The 26,320-nt window shown below is 38.1% G+C and overlaps 1 protein-coding gene across 1 annotated transcript in view; it reads left to right on the forward strand.

The window, feature by feature from the left end:
* The first annotated feature begins 2,698 nt into the window (after positions 1-2,698).
* The window catches only part of LOC135476111 (ceramide glucosyltransferase-like), a 42,642-nt gene continuing 19,020 nt past the window's right edge, over positions 2,699-26,320 (forward strand). Inside the window, exons 1-2 of the mRNA XM_064756012.1 lie at positions 2,699-2,839; positions 16,463-16,598. Of these exons, the coding sequence (XP_064612082.1) occupies positions 2,742-2,839; positions 16,463-16,598 (234 nt within the window). The 5' untranslated portion in view covers positions 2,699-2,741. The remainder of the gene's footprint in view (positions 2,840-16,462; positions 16,599-26,320) is intronic.

The following is a 26,320-nucleotide window of genomic DNA, read 5'->3' on the forward strand; positions in this document are numbered from 1 at the left end:
AGCGACACAATCACAACCTTAATGTCATGTATTTGAATACAGGGAGCCAAGTTTGGCGAGAACGACAAACCATAACCACACTGACTGACTTTTCCTTGAAAAAGGACAAAATGAAAGTTACAAGTACAAACCAAAAACCGCCATTTAACTGTACACAGGGCCGTTCCAGGAAATGTGACAAAAATACAACCACAACTATATATACACAGACCTTAACTTCATATGAAGAGAGCCAAGATCCAAGAAAAGGGACAAGATCACAACTACAAGAACAAAGGGCCAAAAGAAGGGAATTTTCACTCGCCAATACTATAGACCCGATGCTATATGCTCAAAATCACATTCAACTACATGTACAAACATTAAAATATAATTAAAGACGTACAGCATAGGGAGAAAAACCAGAGCAGCGACGACAGTGTGATAGCTGGTAAATGATCAGACATAACCGGTGAAATACTGCCTCACAGCGCCATTTGACCACAGAACCATTATACGAAAAGCGACATTTGAACCGAGAGCCAATTCAAGTTCTATACGAGACGGGTCAAAATCAAATCACTAGCACAAACTTTAAAACGTCATTTGATTTTTACAGAAAGGTCTGATTATTTCTAAAAATCAGAATCATCTTTTATTTTGCACAAATATGTCCATTTTCGATAAAGGCAAAACCAATAATACGATAAAAATACGAAATACGAAAGCACATATAACAAAAAATATTACACGTTTTATACCTCCCCCCCCCCCACCTCCAACAATAAAAAATGCAAAAAAAAAATGTCACACTTTAAATTATGGTAATACATTAAAATAAAGGTGTGTATTACATGACACAGATTTTATCCAGAGAGCATTTAGGCCTGCAGATGTTGTCTTATCTTTTGTTTAATACGATAAAAATACGAAATACGAAAGCACATATAACAAAAAATATTACACGTTTTATACCTCCCCCCCACCTCCAACAATAAAAAATGCAAAAAAAAATGTCACACTTTAAATTATGGTAATACATTAAAATAAAGGTGTGTATTACATGACACAGATTTTATCCAGAGAGCACGTAGGCCTGCAGATGTTGTCTTATCTTTTGTTTAGGTTATTGACCCTTTAAATTGAGTCACTTAAGAGGGCAAGGGGCGTATAAGCTAGACGTTTATCAGTAGCGTATATATATATATATATATATATATATATATATATATATATATATATATATATATATATATATGTGTGTGTGTGTGTGTGTGTGTGTGTGTAATCCCTGACTTGATAATCCGGCTGTTTGGCCTATATATACACCATCTTGTTTGAACATGGCTGAAGTATAGGCCTAGATCTATACCTACACAGACTGTGTTGGTCAATGAACATATATACTCGATTATATATGGGCTTGAATGGTATTTACCACTTGTCCAAATACTGGAAATATAGAACTGAACTTCACAAAGAACCTGTCCAAGGATATTCCTTAACGGTGTCATAAGAAAACGGGTCAGGTAAACAAGTGTTAGGCCCAATTTCGTGTCCTGTAAATTATGGGTTCGTAAGGAAATTAGTTTCAAACTGTAATCAATACATAGGTGGCGGCCTGAGTGGATGAAATGATTAGCGTGACAGGACAGCGTAATTGCATGCATTGGCGTCGCTGTGAATTGAAGTCCAGTGCATGCTGGCATGCGGGAAGATCTGCACTAGCTGCCCGGTTTACTCCCACCATAATGCTGGCCGCCGTTGTATACGTGAAATATTCTTGAGTACGGCGTAAAACACCAGTCAAATAAATAAATACACAGGCCCCCAACCAATAATTGTTCTTTCATCACTGTCGCTACGACATGGCTGAAATACTGCCGATGTGGCATTAATTAATCCTTATACCTATAATCATTTATTAATTCTGTCATTAATGGCACACAGCCTACTGGAGATAGGCCTATTTATAAGTAGAACAGCGAAATTATTTAACATCTTAATTAGGCCTATATGAATAGGCTTACATGTATAGCATGGTCGGACGAAGCTAACTTATATATAGGGGATTTGATGGGCAAATTGACAAATGGCACAAACGAAAATTGCATGGAAAGTGCAAGAAGACATCCGGTCAATCAATATATACCCTGTCTAAAAGTAAAAATTAACTATAGGCATAACATCAGATTCCATACAGAAAAATTCGAGCTGTGTGACATTTGAACTGTGTTCATTGGAGTACGACAGCTTTTAAACAGACACATCGAGTCTTTCAATTGTACCTGGTCGCGGAACGTAGCTGAATACATTTCACCAAAGCTGAAAGCTGATGTCAAATAATCGAGTGCTGTTAAGACAACAGTGCGTTTGTTGTGTCTCTTAACTTGTGAGGGCGATATTGCCCCTGGTTACGACTAGTGAAGGTGATACACGCTGTTCCGTGTTGTCGCTTATCGCATCCGGGAGCAGTCATATCGGTGCCGAATACAACTGCTAGGAAAATTTTTCCGTAGATTGTTTAAATTATGTATGTGTGATTTATTTATTTTTTATATTCATACATGTTACTTGCTTGAATTGGATTCGAATTGTCTTTTTTTTCTTTTCCTCGGAAACCATGGAAAAAAAAAATTGACAGCTTCTCCCTTAGCATGACCTCTTCCCAGGAGGTCATGGCGCATGTGTAGACACGTCAGTGCGCCCCGACGAAAAGGCGAGCTCGTAACAGCGAGTCAGTGTCACATCATGAGGATACGATGTCGGTAGGGAGAGGAGTTGCCTTAACATGTGCTATTATACTGATGGTCCTTTGGTGTGCCATTTGGTGTGTACATTTACTAGCCCTCTTTTACGGGTAAGTAGATTTTTAAAAAAATATTCCATATCTACGGAACGCCGAGGTTTTGCGCCGAGGTTTTGACAAAAATGGCCACTATGCGGCTCGTGTTTTCAGGCCAGGCGCCTCCTCCTATCGATTTGTGCTCACCACTTTCCTCGACCTTTCAGACTTCATTTTGGGGAATTTTTATACAATGGATTATGGAGTGTTTGGAAATTTCAGTGAGATCATGAGTCACACATGTAGTTATGCCGAGCAGAGTTGCCGGTTGAGTCTGTTTTGTTGATCCGTTACCCGCTTACGACGAAGCCTACCGGCGTTGACTCAGTGTGTTATGACGAATGTCCGAAGTTTGAAATAGCACGCCGAGGACCGTATAGGAGGACTACCTCAAATCATACCAACTGTTCAGATATTTCCGCCCACACTAGATCGGTAAATACAGAAACGAAACGTCATTTTATCTGAAGAGCTCGATTAATTGCACATAGATGTGGGTAAATTACACCTGAAAATAGAAGAAGATCAACTAAGCAACGACAAACACCATTGCAAATCACCACCTAAACCACAAATGAATGCAGGATTGTTCATGTTTAGTGACATTGGGGAATTTGACAGTTGATGCTACTATGAGATGGTAAAGTGATGACAATTCATTGAAAAACAAGCTTTTCACTATGAGAACCTGAGTCATTTACTAACAAATTAAGCACAAACCTAGTCTTTACAACTGCAGTGACGTGTTTTGTGATTGCATTTTGTGATGCAGCCCTGTGGTGACTATATTTGCTTTTTTATATATGGACAGTGCTCACATAGTCATGAATTGCGCCCATTGACGCTTGAAGGAAGCATCGTAAAATTTTGGAAAACACAGGATTACTAACCTGTCCAGTTATTCCTTTACAATGCTTAGGATCATAGACCGCCAGACAGATTAAATCCCGAGCTGTCGATCATCCCAAATTTATATCCATCCATATATGATATTTCAGCAAGTTCAACTTCTCTCCTGCCTTGAACTTCACAAAGATGGCCAACCATCATATGCACCATCCAAGGTTCTGGGTACACGTTCCCACAGTTTGCACTAGCAAGGCCTGGGAACCAGGATAACAGCTGTATCCAGAATCACAATCAGATTTATTTATTTATTTATTTTATTGGTGTTTTAGGCCGCACTCAAGAATATTTCACTTAAACGACGGCGGCCAGTATTATGGTGGGAGAATACCCACAACCATCCACACGTTAATCACAATCAGACGGAAGACAGCTGTCATTTTGCGAATTTGAATTCAGCGGACTGGTTGAGTTTGCTGAAGTATGGATGGATATTTACCTGTGGGATTTATCTGTCTGATGGCCTAGGACTGTAAGCATTAGCCGAGTGGGCATATCAGGAATCTCACGATTTCACGCAGTTTGACATAAGACAGGGTTGGGGCTCTCGCGGCTGAAAGGCGTGATTTTATGGCAGCTGCTAATGGCACTGTTAGGCTGACAGACCTGGCTATGCGAGATGTGTATTCAGTCTAGCTAGACTCTGTGACAATAGGTGTATTGGTAAACATCCGCGTTTTAAAGGAGGGAAAATATGTAAATATGTATATATTAAATATATTAAATGTATGTAAATGGGACAGTCCAGTGATTTACATGGTTCAATTTTCCAGCATGTATTGCGGATTACACCCAGTCATGACAGGATTTCTACACATATTAACATCCAATTATAAATTACATTGAAATGTAAATACTATATTAACAATGAAATTTAAAATGAAATTTAAAATGAAATTGTATACAGTAGTGGGGAAAGTACTGTGACTGATGGTGTCAAGACAGGTCATCTACACTGGTCAGTGTTTGTGAAGTATTGGCTGTAACTAGATTATATTTGTTCATTGACTGCCTGCTATAGAAATCTAATTGTCTGTATACAGTTTCAGTATTAATCCTTTATTTCACGTATGGTCTGATATGGAATTGTATTTACATATACCACATGCATTGTACTTGGCATTGAGACCATGTGTATAATGTTAATCCTTTAATCCACCTCCTGTAATCCTCCTTTGTTGTTTTGTTGCCAGTTAACTGTTATTCCCATCGAGCTCAAACATGTTCGTTTCACTATGAGAATATCTTTGGCAGCCATGCGAAGCAATTCACACGTATACAGTGTACTTACATGTACAGGTATCAATACACAAACAATTTCTAGAATTCAGACTGGAGGTGAAAATATTATGAGCACTTGTTTACAAGCACAACTGCCAAGTATAGTATTACTAAAATTCTAGATAACACATGTTGGCTGGAATGCATTTATAATGGTGCTGTACATGTGTTAGGCCCAATTTCGGGTCCTGTAAAATATACATGTAGGTCCGTTAGGAAATAGTTTGACACTGTAATCAATACATACATGTAGGTGGGGGCCTATGTGATGTTCATGTACACCATTAACATGCATGTAGGTGCATGGGCCAGATATAACTACATGTATGTGAATTACTAATTCACTGCGCTGTACACTTTCAGAATGTCTCCATTGAGGAAGTTGATACGAAAAGGGATACTGGATTAACACTAACACCAAGAGTAACTTTGTTATCATTAAAGATCAGTGGTGGTCATTTCTTCGGGGTTAGGACTTTTACAGGGGTCATCTAATCATCTCGGATTGACCTCACAGTTATCTGGCATCAGTAACCTTTTGTTTATGTAGTCCGTTGTTCTAAACATTTAAAGAGGCTGGAGTGACTTGAAGTGCATTGTAAGTCCTGTGAAATGTATTTATAGCTCGTGTCGGCTAGAGTGATCTTACATGGGCTAATTTATGAATTTACATACATTGTATTTTTCATATGTATGTGATTATTCATTCAGGTGCTCTACTGTATAATAGGACTTAAAGAGACATATTGCCGACAGAAAAAAAAAATTGTGATGCCACCCTGTATTTTAAACGTCATCTACATGCACTGTAAGGTTAAGACTTCCAGATTTTCATTGAGGTGAGTGGACAATCGAATGTTCAGTTTATCTGAGGTTTCCCCTCGACTATCCACTCACTCCAGTTGCTGTATATAGAAACGTGACTGAATATTGACTTCTGATGAGGTTACCTCCCCTTGTAGTTTAGACAACAAGAGATGATCAGTGGAATTCAAATGTCAGACACTGTATTACAATGTAACTTCAGTTCTGCCCTATAGATCATGTGCCATTACAAATACTTTTAAATACGTGATCGAGTACGTGGGAAGGTATGCAGAAACCTGCGGATGGTCGTGGGTTTCCCCCGGGCCCTGCCCGGTTTCCACCCACCATAATGCTGGCTGCCATCGTATAAGTGAAATATTCTTGAGTACAGCGTAAAACATCAATCAGATAAATAATTAAATAAGTATGTGATCAATAGAACCAAAGATTATATTTGGTTTAGTAGACTTATAATTTGCTTTCAAGTATTATATTGTTTACATGCGCGATTTACGAAGGAACGTTGCATTTTGTGAATCTGTGTGCTGCCTCATTTTCCAGTTGTCTCATTGGGCAGACAGTTTACACTAGTGACAAATTTGTCTCTCTAATTTTCTTAGTTGACACTTTTCCAAAAATATAGCCCTGTTGTGTTTACTTAGGGATGCAATGCTGTTCATTTTTTTTATTTAGCTAAACCAAATAAAAAAATGTGAATTCTGTTTGCAGTATGTCCCTTTAAGGTCTTTAGAGCAGTTTGAAAGGGTTGCTGCTCTGTATGCAAGTTTTAGTTTTGAAAATAATATAACAACTCTGGTCATCATAAGGTTTTAAATACACTTGCTGTTTTTTGGGTTTTTTTTTTTTTTATTCCTGGTTTGTTTTAAAAGTTAGAAATATTATGTGTACATGTAAATTTCCATGTTTATGGAATGTATGGTGTTTGTTCAGCTGTGTATACATATTGATACTTGAATCTAACCTGTCACCTTGGCTCAGCAGGGTTCTGGTTATGTACAAGTTTGGTTATTGTTTACTTATTTACAAATTCATTATTCAGGACTAGCTATTTTCTCTTGCAAAACAACTGTCACATTTTTACTAGTTGACTATTCATGTTAATTAGAATTAATATTCGTTAGTTTCTCTGTCACTTGAGTTAAGGCTAAGCATGGAAATTACAGTGGATATTTTACCCATCATCTTCATGGAGGTCACCTTCTGTAAGTTGTGTTATCAAAGTTGCATTTGTCTATTGATTACAGACAATTAGAACTGAAGAGGGTTCTATTATACAATTTCGTTCTTCTACACATATTGAATAAGTAAAGCTGGTTTATCACCTTGGTAGGGCTATTAAAGCAAATGCTTGATAGGTTGTACGGCTTTTGGTTCTGCAGCGAAAGAATCAGAAAAATAAATAAATGGGAGATTTGCATACATAAAAGGGCCCAAATCACAGTGGAACATGTTTTCTTCTGTGACATTGCTTGTATACTATAAGCACACATACAAATATAATTGTGACGTAATAAAGGAAAGGGTAAAAGAGTTCATAGCTGTGGACCACGAACTGCTTCATTACAGTTAATTTTGCCATAGAGCTGAATGCATGAAGATGTACCTTAACGCCTCAATTTTTTCACACATATGAAAGAAGAACTTTCAGTGTGAGTTTTAATTTGATTTTGGAGACAAAACTACATTGGTTGGGTTGGGGAATTTCAGGGCTTCACAAAAAGTATAATTTTATCAGTCCACACAGGATCATGCTTCAGAATATTCTTGAATAAACACCTTGCAAACATGCGCAAGGGTTAAAGAATGTCATTTACTGCAAATTTGACTCCTAACTTGGGCATATGCAATAGCATGTATAAAACTTTTCCACACCCAGCCTGGTTCCGCCATCTCTATCTCTCTTCCTGATACATGGACATGTACAAAGCTTCAACATTGCCAGTTTGTTTTGGCTCTGCATCAGTTGTCTGGGATTATTGGGAAATCTCTTATCAGCGTGCATACAGATCTACATGTGCCTGTGTGCCACGGTAGAGGTGGCTTTAACATGTATTTGGCATAGATTTGAGAGTGGTGTGATGTTAATAGATGGATGTATGGATGGATGGATTTTCGACTGTCAGAAATGTCAAAACAAGGGGATGCAATCTGCATCTGCATAGCCTACAATGACAGGTATATGCACAAAGCAGGTACATGAATCAATACAATGTATATCGACAGGTAGATATATGTGTATGTATATTAGTAGCCTTCTCCCTTGGTACATGTATGCTTTGAAGATTCGAAAATATATGTGTATTCTCTAACAACACCACAGAGGCTTCCCTTACGCATGCAAAACTGGGGATAGTGGTGGCTGACCAAGACTATAGGTGTCAGAGAAATAAACCTCGTACCTGAGTAGTACATACTTTATGCACTTCATTGGTGCCCATTCAGTTTTCATCCGTTGGTCAACTGATACCATTACAAACAATTTCTTCTTACCAGGCCGTTGTTGTGAGGCGCGAATGCTCGACATGGCAGCTTCGAGCGCTCCACTACTATTTGAGAGCTGTCAACATTTAAGGCCTATGCTTTAGCATTGCAGACTGTAGCAACAAGTCGTAGATTTTTGTGTGAGATGTTGGAAGTTTTTGTCTTGATTTTCTCAGACACTGTGGCTCATGTCTTCAGATTCATTGTATAATCTGAATGTATGTATATATGCAAATTTTACAAGCTCTAAGTTGGTCTTTCGGTACAGAACAATAACATGAAGATACATGTACGTGTAAGGGGCCACTGTGAATTGTTTATTTCTCATGACCACTTTCTCAAAATTGTAGATATTATAAGTGTTAATTATTATTATAAGTGTTAATTATTATTTATCAGTTTCTTGCCCAAATATTTTTTGTTGTTAAGATTTACCTGAAGCGCAGTTTTCACGTACAGTTGTTTGATAAAAAAAAGTAAGGCACTATTGATCAGAGGATGTTCGTCATATTCCAGAGAGAACCTCCCAGTGCATGTAGCTCAGATGGTAGAACGCTGGACTTAAAAACAGTGATCCTAGTTCAGATGTTGGTGAACAAAGCAGCCAGTTCTGGAATGGACACTGGCTCCTTTTTTAAAGTTATTCTCGCGGCAGTAAGGCTGGAAAATTGCTGATGTAGCCTTAAGTCAGAATCATTTGTTCAGTCTTAAATGGAATCTGCGAAGTTAGCATGTCACTCAAAACCTGGTACATGTCACTTCTTTGAATATAAATTCTGCAGCTAAACCAGTGGAAATGTACATGCATGTATGGGATGAATGACAGAGTATTCATGTTGCAGAACACACAAAAAAGTTGGAGAAGTATTGTGTTAAAACAAGAGATAGAAAGCTGTGCCTTTACTTGCAAAGGTTTTGAGGGCAGTGCCCCATCCCTTTGTGTTTGCAATAAGGACAGACGGGTAGGGCAGTTAATCAGTTCCGAGCTGCACTTGGCATTCTCTGTGTGTCCAAGATTTGAAAGCAGTTGCATGTTATGTACTTTGTATGTATACATGTTTGTACATAGTAAGCTCGGGGGAGGAGGGTAGGTGGTTGTAAACAGTTCAATCTTCATTTATTTTTAGAAAACAGGTTTAAAGGTATATCATGGACCTTTATCCTCCTTTCTTTAGGAGGTCTTTTTGAGGGAAGTGAAATTCAGTGTGTTACCTGTGCGTGTAACAATGTTTTGTGAAGCTTCTGTTGACAAGGAACTGTTGATGGTTGAGAGGGGGTTGAAATGAGGAATTGAGGGAACACACATTAACACACTTAATGACTGCATGCACAGGTACCCTACCCTTATTAGAGTTTACCTTATAATAGTATACAACATCCCTGATAACAATAATCTAGGGCTTTGTTACCACATTATTGCTCCCATATGAATAAATTAATCATTCATAGTATACAGTAAACAACAAATGAGCTGAAAAAAATGTGGTTAAGATGATGTGGGATCAGAGATGTGTAAATTATGCAAATGTACATGCTTGTTGTGTGGCTAGTTTGCTTACTACATACATGTATTTCAGCGTAAGTGATGCCCGCATATGGCCGTAATAATGATAATGACACAATTAACTGTCACTAGAAAACTGATTCATGGTATAATAGGATCGCGGTAGATGTGAAGACACTGAAAATGTCACCTACATGTACAACAGAATCGTATGTCTAATTCTACATCTACATATACGCCAAGTAATACATTTGGAGGAAACAAATTCAGCATTTTTCTACAGCTGACAGGCACACGACATGACAAGCTTCACATAAGCCATTATTGCAAAGACAAGTCATCCGGGTGTGCGGCCTGTGAGGTTGTGCTGTCGGCCAGGTCCAGAACATGCCTGTTAATTTGCCTGGTAGCAGTTCTGATGTGATTGCATTGAGGAGAGGGCGGGATTCTGCCCTCTGCTCTAATAGGCCTATCTGGCCAGGCTGGCTGACATGGTAAATGTCTTGTGTCTCCCCCAGGGCTCTGCTGACATGGCAGTATCCTTGGTTGGACAGCTGGGATGCTGCATTTACTATCAGTGGTAATGTTTCAGCTTTGACAAGCTGCTAGGGCCATTAGTTGGATATCTCTTAGACTTACATGTATATGTGTACATGCACATACATGTATACAGGCATACATTGAAGATGGCAGTATTGCTGCAGCTGCATCTGCATATTGGTATTTTTATACCCCCCTCAAATTAAAATTAGAGGGGGGTGGGGGGAGGTATACTGGAATGTCTTTCTGCCTGTAGTAGACCCAATTTTATCCACGCATTTCCTCCCAAACTACTTCACTGATTTGGTATGAAACTTACCATACGTCTTGCCTATCATGTGAACTTGGTGGCGTTAATTATTCAGTGATTTGAATTTGTGCATGCTTAAGTTTAATGGAAATCGGGCACATGTAATTATTTAGCATTTTGCATAATAGTGCTTTTACATATTTTTAGATTTTGTCCTTGCAACTTTCCTAAAGTCTTGAATGTATTTCCTTGAAACATAGCATTCATATTCTGTATCGTAAAAACTTATGCATTCATGATTACTGTCATTCAGGTACTGTCGTTCATGATTACTGTCATTCAGGTACTGTCGTTCATGATTACTGTCATTCAGGTACTGTCGTTCATGATTACTGTCATTCAGGTACTGTCATTCAGGTACTGTCATTCAGGTACTGTCGTTCATGATTACTGTCATTCAGGTACTGTCGTTCAGGTACTGTCGTTCATGATTACTGTCATTCAGGTACTGTCGTTCATGATTACTGTCATTCAGGTACTGTCGTTCATGAACTTAGTGCAATAACGGAATTTCCTGTACACAGCTTTTGTCCTTACAAAGCCTGTAACTTGGTGTTTGTCTTTTGTGTCATCTAAACATTTCACATACTTAGTAATAACGACATCCTGTTTATCCTGTTTATTTTGCAATGTTGTGGGATGGATGGAATATTTCAAACATCCGAATTCTATTTCTCTGATGGTGCAATGATTAATCCTAAATGATATGCTCATGTTGTTTAAGATCAGAGTGTTAGGTAAAAGCACTGGACTGAGTCTTACCTAAGACGTATCACTGAAAAATTGTTAAGTACGACGTTAAACCCCAAGCACTCACTCACCCCATGAAAAAAAAAAACAAAAACATGAGTTATGTTCATTTTATATGCTCATGTTGTTTATGGTCAGATTGTTAGGTAAAAGCATACATGCACACATGAAAGAAAAAAAAATACAGAAAAGAATAAAAGACAACACAACTGTGTTACTGCACAAAATAACATAAGGGTACATGCATGGTAGGACATGTTAAGATCCACAACCCAGTTTCACAAAGCGGCGTACAACATTTTTTTTGTTGTACATTTGTACATGTATGACACCTTTGTCAAAGTAGGCCCAACTGCAGGTAATAAATATTGCATGTGCAGTGTGTGTATAACTATATATATACAGCTGTATATATATATATATATATGTGTGTGTGTGTGTGTGTGTGTTATTTTCCTCTCTATATATATATATATATTTGTGTGTGTGTGTGTGTTATTCAGTTTTGTATGTGTATGGTTACAGTTGCATTGTACATGCATTAATATGTGTTTCCATGATTTTCCCCCTTCCATTAGATTGTTGAAAGCCAGGGAAGAGAGTTACGTCATTTAAATCCGTAACACCCTTCCTCTAATCTCATTACTTTAATAAAATAACTTCTTTCCCCTGACAATGGCCAGGCCAGGTAGCCTGAGGGAAATGTCTGTTGGTAGAAGAGGTAATGGTGTAATAAAGCTAGGAGTATCTGTTGAGAAGATGGTGGTAGGTGCAACCTATAAATCCGGGGGTTGATCTATGTGAACAGCTTGGCTTTGAACCATTTTTATATTTTTTTAAAAATACAGTGTGAAACACAAGAATGAAAGTTTCTCCCAGGCTTCTGACCCCAAAACCCTTTTGAAAGGTTAAAAAATGGCTTTGATTAGAGTCTAGGTGATAAAAAAATGGAACTTTTGTAACAAGGGTGATTTTAGCTTGTTTAATCAGAGTTAACATGCACAGTGATAAGATTTTAATTGAGGTGCAGAATTCAAGAGGCTGTCCCTTAAGGGCTTGCCCTCTCTCCACGTACCTGTTCCATAAGGGCTTGCCCTGTCTTCATGTACCTGTGCATACCCAGTTCTAGATCTTGCATGTATTTGTTGCAGTCTGTCTGTAGGTGTTATACCACATATGTAAATTTGACCTTCATATAGCATATCTTCAAGTTCAGATTCCATTTTAAAAGGATAATTCACAAGACCATGGAGACTACATGTAAAGTGTACTGTTCAAATAGTAGAACGTATGAACTTCGCACAAACTGTAAAATAACCTGTCTAGTTAAGAGAGTGTGTATCATATACTGTATGCCTTAGCATGCATCATGTCTGAGGTCAGATTTGTTGAGGATTTAGGGTGTTATAGCATACATATAGAAGTACCTGCAGCTCATACATGTAGAAGTAGATGAAGCTCACATGTGTATGTAGAAGTACATGCAGCTCATACATGTAGGAGTACATGCAGAAGCACATGCAGCTCATACATGTACATGTAGAAGTACATGCAGCTCATACATGTGCATGTAAAAGTACATGCAGCTCATACATGCATGTAGAAGTACATGTACATGCAGCTCATACATGCATGTAGAAGTATAAGCAGCTCATACATGCAAAAGTACATGCAGCTCATACATGTGCATGTAGAAGTACATGCAGCCCATACATGCATGTAGAAGTATAAGCAGCTCGTACATGCAAAAGTACATGCAGAAACACATGCAGCTCATACATGTGCATGTAGAAGTATATGCAGCTGCTACATGTAGAAGTACATGCAGCTCATACATGCATGTAGAAGTATAAGCAGCTCATACATGCAGAAGTACATGCAGAAGCACATGCAGCTCATACATGTGCATGTAGAAGTACATGCAGCTCATACATGTAGAAGTATATGCAGCTCATACATGTAGAAGTACATACAGAAGCACATGTAGCTCATACATGTACATGTAGAAGTACATGCAGCTCATACATGTAGGTGTACATGCAGCTCATACATGTAGGTGTACATGCAGCTCACACATGCACTTAGAAGTATATGCAGCTCATACATGTAGAAGTACATACAGAAGCACATGTAGCTCATATATGTACATGTAGAAGTACGTGCAGCTCATACATGTGCATGTAGAAGTACATACAGCTCATACATGTAGGAGTACATGCAGAAGCACATGCAGCTCATAGATGTGCATGTAGAAGTATGTGCAGCTCATACATGTAGAAGTACATACAGCTCACATGTGCATGTAGACATTCATGGAGCTCATACATGTAAAAGTACTTGCAATTCATGCATGTAGAAGTACTTGCAGCTCATGCATGTAGAAGTACATGTAGATGATACATGTAGAATTATTTGCAGCTCATACATGTAGGAGGACATGCAGCTCATACATGTAGAAGTACATGTGGATGATACATGAAAAATTATTTGCAGCTCATACATGTAGGAGGACATGCAGCTCATACATGTAGGAGGACATGCAGCTCATACATGTAGAAGTACATGTAGATGATACATGAAAAATTATTTGCAGCTCATACATGTAGGAGGACATGCAGCTCATACATATAGGACATACAGTTCATACATGTAGAAGTACATGTACATGTAGATGATACATGTAGAATTATTTGCAGCTCATACATGTAGGAGGACATGCAGCTCATACATGTAGATGATACATGAAGAATTAATTGCAGCTCATACATGTAGGAGGATATGCAGCTCATACATGTAGGAGGACATGCAGCTCATACATGTAGAAGTACTTGCAATTCATGCATGTAGAAGTATTTTCAGCTCATACATGTAGGAGGACGTGCAGCTCATACATGTAGGACATGCAGCTCATAAATATAGAAGTACTTGCAAGTTATACATGCAGAAGTACATGCAGCTCCTAAATGTACAAGTACATGTACAAGAGCTAAAGTATAAATACATGCACAGGTATTAGCTAAGTGTACATGTAATGCCTTATAAGACCTGTATGTACCTTTTTTGAAGCCTTCGAGGTATCTGTGACAGTGGCATGTCTCGCCCTGTAACTCATAATGTATTGTAATTGCACATTACCTCGGCTGAATGTTCAGTGGTTCAAATGTTCAGGGCAACACCTCATTAGTAGGCAGTCAAGACTTAATGACCAGGCCATGTTCTTATGTCAGTATGAGATTTTTTGATAGGCCTGGTAGTAGTGCCAGCTATAAAGCAATTTGAAGACCTAGAGGGCTCCCAGAAGATATCTGTGAGCAGCCCAAGGCATTTACGCCAGATGCATATTTACACGTACACTGTATGTACAATGTTGTCACTACCATGTCGCTTGCAACAGCAGGTGTATCCTTATTATCATTTGATCATTGTGAATGTCAGAATTGGCCCTATTAGAGTCAAGGAAAGTGTCAAATAGTTAGTGGTTAAAGGGGTTGGTCATGCGAGACATGGTATCATGACCGCTTGCCTGCCAACAGTGTAAGAGAGTTAACCAGTAAATTGCCAGATGTTGGTAGTTTACTCCAGTCACTCAGGTTTTTTCTACCCATGTGCACTGGTCGCCGTCGTGTTAAGTGAATAATTCTTCAGTACGGCTAAATGCAACAATTGAATGAACGTATGAATAAATAAATAGAGTATACATACATGTACGTGCTTCAGTTAACAAGGTGACCGGACTTACTCTAGTTTTATTAGCCACAGGTGGTTTGAACTCAGAAGATGATGACTAATTACTTCTTTAGCACTCCTAAAGAAATGCTCCTTACCTGTTAATTTAATATGGTGGTCTTGTTTGCTATGACAAAAAACATTGAACACCGAGGCGTGACAGCTGACGTATTCCAGGCATCTGTAAAATTTCATTTCTGATTCTTCTCTTGTTGGGGAAACCCCTTGTGTTTTCACACCAGGCAGATGTACATGTAAGATACAGCCAATCAACATAATGTCATTAACTATTGTCAGTTTAATTGACTTTGGGAATCGTGAGAAAAAAATGTGATCATGTAAGATGTGTAATCTCAATCATTTTAAGATCGCTTTCTGGTTTTCTCAGATTGGTTTGTGCTGTCAGACTTGGAGAATTGGTATTCTGCCCTACACATACATACACTATGTGGGTAAAGCACAGTCCACAGACTTCACTAACAATTAAGGCTACTGACAAGTATGTTAGACTCCAGCCCAGTCCATTTGTTGACCATGTTGTCCTGGAGTCTTCCAAACATGATCCAATGTACATGTGCCTGTACCTGCAGGAATGATGAGGGTTCAACAGCATAGCCACACAACCTTGAAGAGTGAATGTGTGTTGTATTCTGTGGGCATTTCTTTACTAGAGGACATTGAGAGCTGTTAACTGTTGAAAGAAGATTGCTGTGGCACAGCTATTGAGAACCTGGCTAGGCCATCATTAAAAATGCGTTTAGGTGTAAATGAGAGAGCATACCAAATAAGGGTGCTTCTCAAAATGTTTTTTGCGATTTTTTTTTCTCAGTGGTAATTTCTTTAATAAAAACACAATTTTATTCATGAGCTGGAATTAAAAAAAAAAAAAAAAAGAATTCCCTCCAGACCCACATTTTGTCTGATATGTTTGGGTTACTCAAAGAATTTTTAAAGGATGGCCTTACAAGGACTTCTGAAAGATCACAAAAACAGCGGATTTCTGTGTTTATAGCGGTCATACTTTTGAACTGAATCAGATGATTTTAATCCCTGTGTTGATCTTCTGTTGAATTCATTAGACCGAAGAAAAAAGTCCTGTGAAGTTTTCATTTGATTGAATTTGTAAAATATTTATACACAAATTGTCCCCATGGTACTGTGTGTGTATTAGTTCAAAAAGTTAGTTCTCCTAGTTCAAAAAATGGACGCCACGATATGGCTGAAATATTGCTTGTGTGGCGTTAAACCATAATCATTCATTCAAAAAATGGTGTCAGCAATTATTAAATGTATACTGTTGTTGTCGTTTCAGGAAATGGCGTTTACACTACACTCCTCCGGTGTCCCCAGAAGATCTGCAAGGTGTATCCATCATCAAACCACTCACCGGGGTCGACCCCCATCTGTACATCAACCTCGAAACATTCTTCAAACTTAAATATCCAGCAGTAAGTATAATTCGTAATCAAAAGTTTTCAGGTTCATGCTGCACAGTGGCTCTAATTTTTGCATTTTCAAGTGCAGAGCCACTGCCATCACCCTGGCAATGATTCTCAGGTCTTTATTTCTAAAAAGAGTCCTGTAAACTTACTTTGCCGGAAATCTATGTGTCAAATTTAGGACCACATAGCAGTTACACAAAGGAGATATTATTAATCAGAAATTTGAGAGCATCTAATTTTAAAAATTATTAGTGTAATTTTTGTGGGGGGGGAACCCAGTCAGATTCTTGTAGTTTTGTTTCATGGAGATGTAGGCATTGCTTATTTATTTGATGGCTGATGATGCCCGTGTACATTTTTTTTTTATCTTAGAGGTTTTATCGAAATATCAAGAGGATTTATAGCAGTACATTGCTCTTTCTAAACAGGTGGCAGAGAGATCAGTTTAATATACATTTATACGTGTAACATTGCATTTATACAACTAGTTTAGTATAGCAAAATATAGGGTTAGAACCAGGAGCCTGAGCAGCACATCTGTTGTTCACATCCTCATAAATATAGATTTGTGCAGAATAATTGCATATTTTTATACACATACATGTACATGTATGTCTACAGATATGGTCATAGTACATGCATTATAAAGCGGTGCATGTATATTATGAAGCAGTTGTTGTTGACATTGTTACCTATACAACAGACATGTTTGTATATGCTGTATATACTTCTACCTTTTGTATTGTGGGCAGTGGGAGCCTTCGTGGCTCAGTTGGTTAGCCCACTAGCGCAGAGCGATGACCCAGGAGCCTCTCACCAATGTGAGCTAATGTGAGTCCAGCTCATGCTGGCTTCCTCTCCGGCTGCACTTGGGAAGGTCTGCCAGCAACCTGGGGATGGTCGTGGCCTTCACCCGTTTCCTTCAACCATAATGCTGGCCGCTGTCATATAAGTGAAATATTCTTGAGTATGGTGTAAAATACCAATTCAAATAAGTAAATAAATATTGTGGGTGGAGGAAGTTGTGAGGAGGGGAGGGAGGGGGGGCTTCTTTACACGTAGTCTATATATACATGTATATATGTACATACATGCACCGGTTATGTAAATCTACGTGTACATAGTGGATATTGCACAGTGAAGGTTGAATACCATAAATATTGTTCGAGTGAGAGGTGAAAATGATATCATTTCTACCTTTCACGAGAACAGTATTTATGGTAATCGCGTGAGAGGTGGAAAAGATGTCATTTCTACCTTTCACGAGAACAGTATTTATGGTAATCGCGTGAGAGGTGGAAATGATGTCATTTCTACCTTTTCGTCATATTTCTGATTCTATTCAGAGGCGCTTCAATTTCGTTCACGTCCGCGCTCGCAAAATCTTTTTACAGCTTTAAACATTATCTGTAAGTAATTATGCATTCGACAAAAGTGCTTAATGCTAATGCAATATAGGTATTTATGTAAATTAAGCACATGAAGAATTTGTACCTCTTTTTTTGGCGAACTACATACATGTATTGTGCGGAAGTGCATGGTCTTGTGATGCAGTCCACTAAGATTTCACTGTGACTGCATGAAGTGACGCAATGAATGTAGCAGACAGCATGTACAAAAGTAGTTCCGGCAAGGTCAGCTGTGGGTCATGGGTCAAGGTCTCCAGCAGTGTAATAGCAAACAAATTGATATCTAACTAGTGCAGATATCATTTTTATCAGTGAAGGAAATACTGGAATTTCACTTATGTATAAATAATGTTACATACTTGGCTGTGACATCTGTCCTATTATGTATTCCATCAGTATGCGATGAAATCAGAATACGGTCAGATATTTCATCGAGATGATCAATATTTTCACAAGCCTAAGGGGCAGCTGGAAATATTGATCTTCAAGACGAATTTATCAAAATGAAGAACATTAAGGACAATTTTTCTTGGCTTAATACTGCTACTTCAGCCAATGCTCACTGTGTTTTCAAGGACGTTTTGACACTGTGAGGCAAGCAGTATGTTAAACCGAAGTCAATGCATGCATGATGAGAAGACGAGCATGAGGCCCAACTGGGAACCTTGGTTGATCTGAGAGAAAAATACTTGCCTTAAGTTAACTGCTAGTTGGCCATTTACGATTCAGTTTGCAAGGATTTGCGATTTAATAGTGTCCTAAAGATGTTAGTAAATGTCTTTCCCACTCGGCACATAAATTTGCTGCAAACATGTCCCCCCCCCCCTACAACCTTCTTGCTTTGGGAAGTGGGAAGTTTTTGTAATTTGAGCTTCTTTCACTCATTTTTCCTGTCTAGTAAATATGTAAAAGTTGAGAGTAGGTATGATAGGATAGAAAGAATGATTCCGAGTTCTAAAATTTCAGCTCTTCCACAATTACTTGACTGAATGAAAATGAATTAAAGTGGCTACTGATAAAAAATCATTATTTCTTAAATATCAATCTACTGTCAATACCTGCTACATTCCTGTGCATAACTCTCACGTTTTAGATTGTGATGTTTGCTAGATACTCGATACACGTATATATAAACCTGTTAGTGCAGGTACGTACTTGCACATGTCAAATGTACTCTTATTTCAGATACGAGACAAATGACATTTAATTTTATTCATTTCCTATCAGTTAAGTTAATCCATAATCGTTCATTTGTCTCCTATCTGATAGACAAGTTGATAGCATCAGTTGTCGTTATCTTGTACAACAGCATGTTCAGACCAACATATACAGGTCATACATGTACATGTACATTGAAACATGAAGCCTATAAAGACTCAAAGATGCAAAACACACGTGTACTTATATGCGTGTACAAATATATCTAGATGTAGTTATAAATTACCCTCTGGCATATATTATTCATGGTTTGTGCCATACATGTACATATGTGACGATCTCAACCCAACCCCCCCCCCCCCCCTCTTTTTTTTTCCTTTAATCACACATAGGTTAACAATTGAGATGTTGTTATACATTAACAAATGAGATGTTGTTATACATTAATGAATGAGATGTTGTTGTACATTAATGAATAATGCATGTGTATGTGTGCAGCTAACATCAACATTTGTCACCTGAGCTGTGTCTGCTTGATCTTTTTTTTCTGTTGCCATGCATTCATTGAGCTAATGATTGTATTATCTTGACAGAGTAAAGGGAACTCATGTACTTGGTTGGTACATATCCTTTACTTTACTTGAATCAAAATGGCACATTGAGTGAAATTGTGGCGGTTAATGCTCAGATAATCTTAAGAAAAGGCCTAATGTTTTATTAAAGTGGTTGCCCATGTCAGAAGTGCGTGGATTTACTTTGAGTAATGTACATGTACACTTTCAAACCAATAACTTGTAACCAAGAATGCATCATTTCTGTTTTAGATATTAGTTAATTAATTGCTGATATTAAAACTGATCTAAGTGGGAGCTGATCTTATATGTATGTTTATGAACATCTAGGAACGACTGAAGCCCAGTCGAAATCCATTTGTTTTGTTCTTGAAAACTGGCCAGACAGTGCTTATACATGCATTAACGTTGATGCACACCTACGTGTGCATATACATTTGGCTGTTTTCCAGACTTTGTTTATTTGCAATTATTTCAGCATGATGTTTTTTTGTTGGAGATGCACATGGGTATAACTTTAGATGGGAATTATCAGTTCCGTGCTTTTTTTCTTAAATTACATATATACATATATATAACTGCATTTGGAATACAACGATGTGGAAATTTGATTTTTCCTTTGTTTTCTCTTATACCTACGCTCCACATCAGAACAATCAATTTCTTTCTTATATATGTAACCTGCCCCGATAGCACTCGCTCACTCTTGCACATACACACATATACTGGACATGTGTGACTTATAAGTTAAGGTTTCTGTGTTAAACACAGTTTAAACAGTAGATAGTATAGGCATAAGATGTTGACCCCAATAAAATCATTTAAACTGATTGCCTGAAGTTGTGATTTTGACCTACATGATACAAGTAGCAGTGTATTTCACCTAAAATTTGGTATGTAAAAATACATTTTCAGAAGCACTCAAAATAATACTAATGATACCAGCATTCGAGATTTTTTTTGGATAAGAAATTAATCAAACTTCACCAAAAAACACACAACACTATAGTGGCCATAAGGTAGATGAATCAATCAGAATCAAGCAAAATGTGTCATTTGAAAAATACTTACGGTGAAATACAGTATTTCTGACGTACACATAGATGTGATGTGTTGTAATGGCCTAAATTTATTTTCGAGGGTGGCACTCCTGGAAAGAGTAATGTCATCGCGCCCTCATAGCCACTAACGATTTTTCTGGATAACTCTTGTTCACTATCATAGTAATTTGTAATCAACAGCCGTTGTACTAAAAATGGTTGTTTGCATTTTCGGTTCTGTCATGCTTCTGGCTCAGGAATCATCAAAAGACGTGATGAGGTTAGTGTTCCCCAAAGAGTCTTTTTCCAAGCTGTGGTTGGGTTTCCTCTCCAGGGACTACTTTTCTTGATAAGGTCCATTATGAGGGGATCCAGCCTCAGCCATCCAATCACAACCTGGTGATTGGTAAATCTGTGGCTTGCTGCTTCCACATATGTACTACGTGCCTTCACCCCTAAACTTGTACAAACAGAGAGTTTGGCACAGGGTTGGCACTTCATTAACTCTTAATACATTATATAAATTCCATTGAATGTATTGTAGTTCAACCCTTCCATGTGAAACATTATTGCCTAATAAGTGATAGCTTGGAGAACTTTTTCTTGTCCAGCCAACCAACTGGCCATCAAGGGTCTCGCCATGCTATCGAAGGCCATCAAGGGCCACAGCATGCCATCAAGGACCACAGGAGGCCATCAAAGGCCACAACATGCCATCAGGGGTTACTCTACTGGACGTACAGGCCACATCAAACTCGATTAACACAAATTACATTCCTTTAAGGCCTAAGACGTTAAAAGAAAAAACAACAAATAATATAGCCTGAGTTATTTAGGAGGGGTGAGAACAGACCAAAACAGTCTCAGACATTTTTGTCTGACATGCTTGATTTCTCTGTAAACTAACTACTAGTAATAAGGAGTTCTTACTAGGCCATGGGATGCGCCATGTTAGAGCAACTGGAAACGTCACTCGTAACCTAGAAATCACGTCACTCATAACCCAGGCATCACGTCACTCGTAACCCAGGGATCACGCCACTCGTAACCCAGGGATCACGCCACTCGTAACCCAGGGATCACGTCACTCGTAACCCAGGGATCACGTCACTCGTAACCCAGGCATCACGCCACTCATAACCCAGGGATCACGCCACTCGTAACCCAGGGATCACCTCACTCGTAACCCAGGGATCACGCCACTCGTAACCCAGGCATCACGTCACTCGTAACCCAGGGATCACGCCACTCGTAACCCAGGGATCACGTCACTCGTAACCCAGGGATCACGCCACTCGTAACCCAGGGATCACGTCACTCGTAACCCAGGGATCACGTCACTCGTAACCCAGGGATCACGTCACTCGTAACCCAGGCATCATGTCACTCGTAACCCAGGCATCACGTCACTCGTAACCCAGGCATATGTGGTTAAAATCAGGAGTTGGCATGATGTAAGCGGAAACAGACATGTCCTTCGAATATAGAAATACTTTGCGCCTGGCTAGATAGTGGGTGATGTTGATTACTGTGAACTGAGGTATCTAGATTGTGATTCATGTACATCACAAAAGTACAAAGCTATGCTTTTTAAAAATCCTGGGGGGTGGGGTCGATACTCCCATGTTTTCATTTTGTCTAGTGTTGTTTTTTCTGTTAATATTCTGTGTTAAAATTTCTGAAACCTGCTTTACTGCACAGGACATAGTTACAAGTTTGGTGAATTTAATTTGGAACACTTCCAGGGATTACAGTGAAACTGGCCATAGTACTTTTGTAGGTGTCAAGAATTTTAATACTAATTTCGATCATCCCCTACAGGGCAAACACTTCTAACCCCCCGTGTCAAAGTAAGGCACTTAACTCGTGGGTAAACCGTGCTGTCCACAATGCCAAGGCAGATATATAATAATGACAGATTAATCGCTGGGTAGTGCCTTTGTGGACTGCTTGGTAAACATATGGGCTTTAATTCACTGTGTTTGCCTGGCTTATTTGGTTCGTGTCCTGGTGATAGGTGTATGGGTATTGTTAGATCTAAGATCGGTTTCGATCTTAACTTCTCTCTCAGAGACCGCTTGCACAAAGAGATTGTAAGCCTAAATTAATTGTATATTGCAAAGATCCCGATTTTTAGCTTATAATCAGCACTCTCTTGCACAAAGGGATTTTAACCTATTATAGTTATAATATTATAATATAATATTTACGATCGTCCTGAAATTAGTGTTAAGTACAAATATTTGCCTTATGTAGATAGTTAGTACTTTTCGACTCGGTGTGCAGTTTAATTGTCTCAAAAAGTTGTCGTTTGAAAGTGAAGGCAAGAAAAAGTTATATTGACTGGTAGAGTGAAAACTGGCTGTAACTCGGAAAAGTTACAGTTGCCCTACAATTCCTTTGTGCAAGCTGCATAACTGAATGTGACAATCATTGATTGTAGGGTTTACAATTGATGGTCGCTTCAATTTTTTTGTGCAAGCGGGCCCTGAAATACAGATGTGTGAAACTTCCTGTTTCAATCCTGGAATTTGATCTCCTTGATTGTGCTGTCTGTAACATGTCAGTGCTGTACCGCATACATCTTTGTTTACCCTGAAGTAACCGTGACTCTTTGTCACCTACGCCTAGCTGTTTGCGAAAAAAGAAAAAAGCATAACATCCTAGTTATAAACATCAGTGTAACTGGTCCATCAACATCCAGCTGGACTTAACCAAGAAAACCAACAAAACTAAAAAACTTCACCAATAAAATTATGATACATTTTGAGAGTCATGTGGGGAAAAAAAAAGTAGATGATTAGCCAAGTCCCAAGGAACGCACTAAGGTGATAAGAAAATAGTGGTTTGCAATGTTTGGATGGTGCAAGATGGGCAGTAATAGTGATGGAATCATTATATAAATCATTTTATAAATTTATAATATAAACAGGTCATATGAATGTGGATTCATGTGGATTAACTTTAAGATCACAGGGAAGTGTGTTTGTGGAGTACACCTCAAGACAGCGCAGGTGAAAAGATCGAATTTCAGGCTAGCAAGTGTAAGGGTTCAGAGCGGTTAATGCAGAAGCAAGCTGTGTACATGTCAGGCTGATCTCAGTGCTAAAGTATTAGTAAGGACAGTATTTAGCAAGAGGCGTGTTCTTTGCATATACATATATAGGGTTTCAAAGCCCAGCAGGACTAGACTCAAGTAGATTGTCTCCCCTGGTCATGTTACTTATATACGGATTTATTTTGGTTGTCAAGTTATGAAGTCTGTTCTGGCAGATTACTGGTGTGGAAGAATTGCTAATAAGATGAATTTGAGATCAAATATATTGAATATCAGAATTCTTCTTTTTCTTGTTCACATTGGTGTGAATCATTAGTGGAGCTAATTAGCTTGCGTGTGTTGTCAGCCATTGGGTTAATGGAACATTACTGATTAAATAGATGTGCACAAGAAAACCTTGCAATTATCCCAAATCTCAATGATTGTCCATGTGGTATGCATGCAGTATATATGTCCACCTACAGGATGCATGTTTGCGCCCTTACTTTATGGATAAAGATAGAAGATACTTGAGTACAGCGTAAAAATGCAAATCAGATGAATAAATATGAATAAAGATGAACTTATTGCAAAGACCTTACATGTCATATTCATAGTTTTGAATTAATATTTGTTGTGGGAATGTTTTAGTTAGAACATGTGTTGCTTCAGATGTGTTATGTATATGATTACATAACGGTTATTTTCACTAAAACACAGCCATATGTGATTCAGACCTAAAGTTGAGACTTTTTTTTGTTAAGTATATTAATGTTTTTTGTGTGTGAAATAGATAACTAATAATGATAAAAAATAAACAAGAATAAGAGATAAAACAAAACAATTTTCTTTGACAAAAACATCTCCTGTTGAAATGAAGTAATATGTACTCTAAATCTTAACCTTTTCAACCACCATTGCAACCAATGTGTTGAAACATTCAGAGAGAACTATGGGATGTAGAAAAATGGTCTACACAGTTTTATGAAGCTTTTAGTTAGATGTCTGTGATAATTATATGCTTAAATTCCACTGAAGATAAAGTGCTTTACAGGTTTAAAACCTTGAAGATTTATAGTTCTTCATGTGTTCCGTATTTATTCAGTAGGATAGACTATGTTCAGTTCTGTGTTCTCAGATCATGTTTGTCTTTGTTGTCTTGGTAAATACAACATGTACTGCCTATGCATGTATATTTTGCCTGTAGAACTACTGTACATGTGCAGGTGTACCAGGATGCCTGTAACATACATGTAACATAAACATAACCTCATCACTACAAATATTTACTTGACTACAGAATGACTCCCCATGCTGTGCAGTTGTGTCAGTGGTAACAGGTCACTATTTATTGAGCTTCACTTGTATCATTGATTTATTCTGGAACAGTTTTACCTGTCTACACTCTGTGTACATTTAAATGTATTCACTTGCCGTTGACATACACTAAACTATAAAATATAATACAGATCCATTGTCATTTCAGTGTTCATATTATCCACCTGTTCAGCATTCCTCAAATCTGTTTCATCATTACCTTATTATGCAACACAAGGCATTCAAGCCATGGCTTTCTTCATTTCAAATAAAGCTAGGCGTTGATAGAACTCTGTGGCAGTTACAGGAATCATGACTTCAAAATACATGTATGTTTAAAGAGCTACTTTGGCGTCAAAACATTCGTGTCTTAAAAGCTAGGTGAATTGATAAAGACTGGGATAGTCTGAATTGCTTCCCTAAATTGTGAAAGTATTGCAGTGAATTAAAACCGATAGTGTACGTTTCGAGTATACGGACACAAAATATTTCTGCCCCTTCCACTTTGCCTGGTGTGACATGACCCACGAACACATGGCATCATCAATCGCTGATGTATATCCACAAATGACGCTGCCCTCTTGGCATCAACCCAGCATAAATGCCTTACTTGATGTCACATCTGCCTGATTCGACGTCATACAGGGAATACTATCACGTCACATCAGGAAAATTTTACGGACACAGCCGAAGATTTTGTTTATCAAGTAATCTTCAGTTATATGGGTTTAATAGTGTTATTCATCAAAATCCTACTGAAACATAGTGTTAGGATTACTCCGTAATATTTCTTTCATATCAGTGTAATATTTCTAAGCAATTTGTATTCTGACCAGAGTGGCACTTTAAATGATGTGTGCACATTGTATTTGGACATGTAAAAAGTTAATATTCGTGTACAGTGTAATTTGTTGTTGAGTCAAATTGCATTACTATGTATCTTTGCTGCCGCATTGTTGTGTGTTCATTTCAATTTGCATACATTTAATACATAAACATACTAGTACAAGGCAATGTACAGGTGAACACAAACATGTATGATGTTACAAATAAACATACAAATACAAGGCACTGTACAGGTTAACACAAACATGTGTGATGTTCCAAATAAACATACAAATACAAGGTGCTGTACAGGTTAACACAAACATGTATGATGTTACAAATAAACATACAGATACAAGGTGCTGTACAG

This window comes from Liolophura sinensis, chromosome 10 (assembly GCF_032854445.1).
Source record: "Liolophura sinensis isolate JHLJ2023 chromosome 10, CUHK_Ljap_v2, whole genome shotgun sequence".
Classification (NCBI taxonomy): Eukaryota; Metazoa; Mollusca; class Polyplacophora; order Chitonida; family Chitonidae; genus Liolophura; species Liolophura sinensis.